The sequence below is a fragment of the Gossypium arboreum genome, chromosome 3 (genome assembly GCF_025698485.1).
Source record: "Gossypium arboreum isolate Shixiya-1 chromosome 3, ASM2569848v2, whole genome shotgun sequence".
In the NCBI taxonomy this organism is placed as follows: domain Eukaryota; kingdom Viridiplantae; phylum Streptophyta; class Magnoliopsida; order Malvales; family Malvaceae; genus Gossypium; species Gossypium arboreum.
Window position 1 is genome coordinate 6,794,672 of NC_069072.1, and position 2,689 is coordinate 6,797,360.

The window sequence follows — 2,689 nt, forward strand, 5'->3', positions numbered from 1 at the left end:
TAGCTTCATACGTGCCTTATCTTCTTGCTACGGTGGTCGATAGAACTTTGATCACTCATCTCCATAATAAGGGATGGAAAACACACGCCATCCGTCTCACCACTAAACCCCAACTATTGTTTATCATGGCTTCCTCAACTTTCTCCCCTGCAGCTCCTTCGCAGGTGTATCCCAAAACGTTTCATTACTTTAAATTACTCTGTAAATTATTCCTTCAAGACTTTTTACTGAAGGTCTTTTTTTTGTGTGTGTGTGTTCTGGTATGAAACAGCTATGCGCCGGCAAGAGTGGCATGTTCTGCCCATCACGAGCGTTTCTTGTGAAACCAACGAGAACCCATATGGTCAAAAACGAAAAGGGAATGAGGATCACATGCCAGGCCACTAGCATCCCTGCTGATAGAGTGCCAGACATGGGCAAGAGGCAGCTCATGAATCTGCTTCTGTTGGGGGCTATTTCACTTCCCTCAGGTTTCATGTTGGTTCCTTATGCAGCCTTCTTTGTCCCATCTGGGTAACTTCTCCTCCTCTTTCCTTGTTCAGTTCCTAATCAAGTATCGAGATCTGAGGATGCTAAATGATGCATCTAATTCTTATAGGCAGAACAACATGATCGTGGTTAAGTATGACCACAAGCATGAAATTGGTCAAGTATTATGTTATCTCCAATATGATGGTAGTATATATAGAATTGATCCTTTTTTTTATCAATTATAAGCATGTTCTGAAACCATGGAAAAATAGTTATTCAACTTACTGTCATCAAATATTAAAATTATAAACCATGTTATTTTCCCTAATTAAGTGGTTGATGAATTTTCATTCAAAAGATTTGGCTTTACTTGATAGGTTATCTCATTATCATTTATCACTGTTTGTATTAAACCTTATTACCAGGGGACGGGGTACCGGTGGTGGCACCGTTGCCAAGGACGCAATCGGAAATGATGTAATTGCCGAAGAATGGCTCAAGACTCATGGCCCTGGGGACCGAACCCTGACTCAAGGATTGAAGGTAAGTACACATGGTGTTAATTACAGTTTGTTATAATTGAATGTTTCAGACCATCCTAAGAGCATTCAACATGAAATCACGAAGAGCTCTGGTTTCTTCTAGGAAATTGTTTGCCATGTAAGTTCTTCCAATGCAAAGTTTTGGCGGTCAACAGTGACTTATGAGCTATGCTTGCCATTGGTTGAGCTCAATCTTTTTTTATGTTTAGGTTATTTGTCTCTTGCTAATGTTAGGCATGAGAAACCATTAACGAGAGCAGTAGCAGTAACTGCATTATGAAAGTTGATATAAAAATGGATTTTGTTTATTTTCAGGGAGACCCAACCTACCTAGTGGTAGAGAAGGACAGAACTCTTGCAACATATGGTATAAATGCTGTGTGCACACACCTTGGGTGTGTTGTTCCGTGGAATCAAGCCGAGAACAAGTTCATATGCCCCTGCCATGGATCCCAATACAACGATCAAGGAAGAGTTGTGAGAGGGCCTGCCCCCTTGGTGAGTCTGATTGACAGCTAAGTTATACATTTTTGGTTGTTTCACTCATCAACATTAGGAAAATCTCATCAGGCCATAAACCACTTGGAAATATAATGTAGATGCTCTTCTTTATTAAAGAATCTTAGAATAGGTTTATCCCTCATGATTCATTGCCAAACAAACACATGCATTTAGTATTGTATTTAAAAGTTTAGGCATCCAAAATTTTTTGTGCTCAGAATATGTTTTTGTATCATTTTGTTATAGTTTCTTTATATATATATATAATCTAACTGTTTATAATAATGAGTTAATGGGCAACTTTATTGTGTGATCGAACAGTCCTTGGCATTGGCACACGCTGGTGTTGAAGACGGGAAGGTAGTATTTGTTCCATGGGTGGAAACAGATTTCAGAACCGGTGACGCTCCATGGTGGTCTTAAATATCTCCACAACCATTGGCTCAGGCTGTTTGTTGGGTTATATTTGAGATTTATTCAGCCAGTATGTTTTGTAGCGTTGCTAAACATAGGTTGCAAGACGTTATTTCCAATTTAGAATTGGTACAAGTATTCTTGTTGTATTAAAAATTTATATATAGGATAATTATTTGATACACTAGTTTCACAAGCAGTGTTGAGATTTTATCACGTGTGGCAAAATCTCATTAACTTCCCTTGTATTTACACTTTAATTCTTTGGTTTAATATTATTAAGCTTTATTTCATTTGTTAAAAAATCATATATTTGATATTTTTATTCAACTACCTTATTGTCATTGTTGTGTTATCCAAGGTTTTCCAAGAAAGCTTAAGTTCACTTTGAATTTAAGTTACTGCACTTTTCATTTGAATATTTATTGTTTGTGTGTTTAGAGGTGAGTATGAATGGCTAAACCTTAGGTGGTTGGTTGATGGAAATGTTGGGTAGTTGATTTTTAGGTTTAGAGACTAAATCAAATAGAATTCAAAACATAGGATTGATGGCCCTAAGGGGAAATTTAGATAAGTGAGATCGAGAGGAGATCTTATCGAGCACCAATTAGACCGTACCAAGTTAGTTTGCTAAGGTCGAGAGATAGGCTAGACTAATTTGTCTAATTTGGTAAATTTGACGCCGAAATGGAAAATTGAGTCAATTTAAGAGCATTAGCAATTTAGATCCTTGATTCAAAGGTTAACCAACAACATGAAAA

At 37.3% G+C, this 2,689-nt stretch overlaps 1 protein-coding gene across 1 annotated transcript; it reads left to right on the forward strand.

The window, feature by feature from the left end:
- On the forward strand, positions 1–2,124 carry LOC108474570 (cytochrome b6-f complex iron-sulfur subunit, chloroplastic-like). The gene is made up of 5 exons (XM_017776538.2): positions 1–164; positions 272–513; positions 897–1,014; positions 1,329–1,511; positions 1,836–2,124. The coding sequence occupies exons 1-5, from the start codon at positions 126–128 to the stop codon at positions 1,935–1,937; spliced, it is 684 nt and encodes a 227-aa protein (XP_017632027.1). The 5' UTR covers positions 1–125; the 3' UTR covers positions 1,938–2,124.
- Positions 2,125–2,689: the final 565 nt, after the last annotated feature.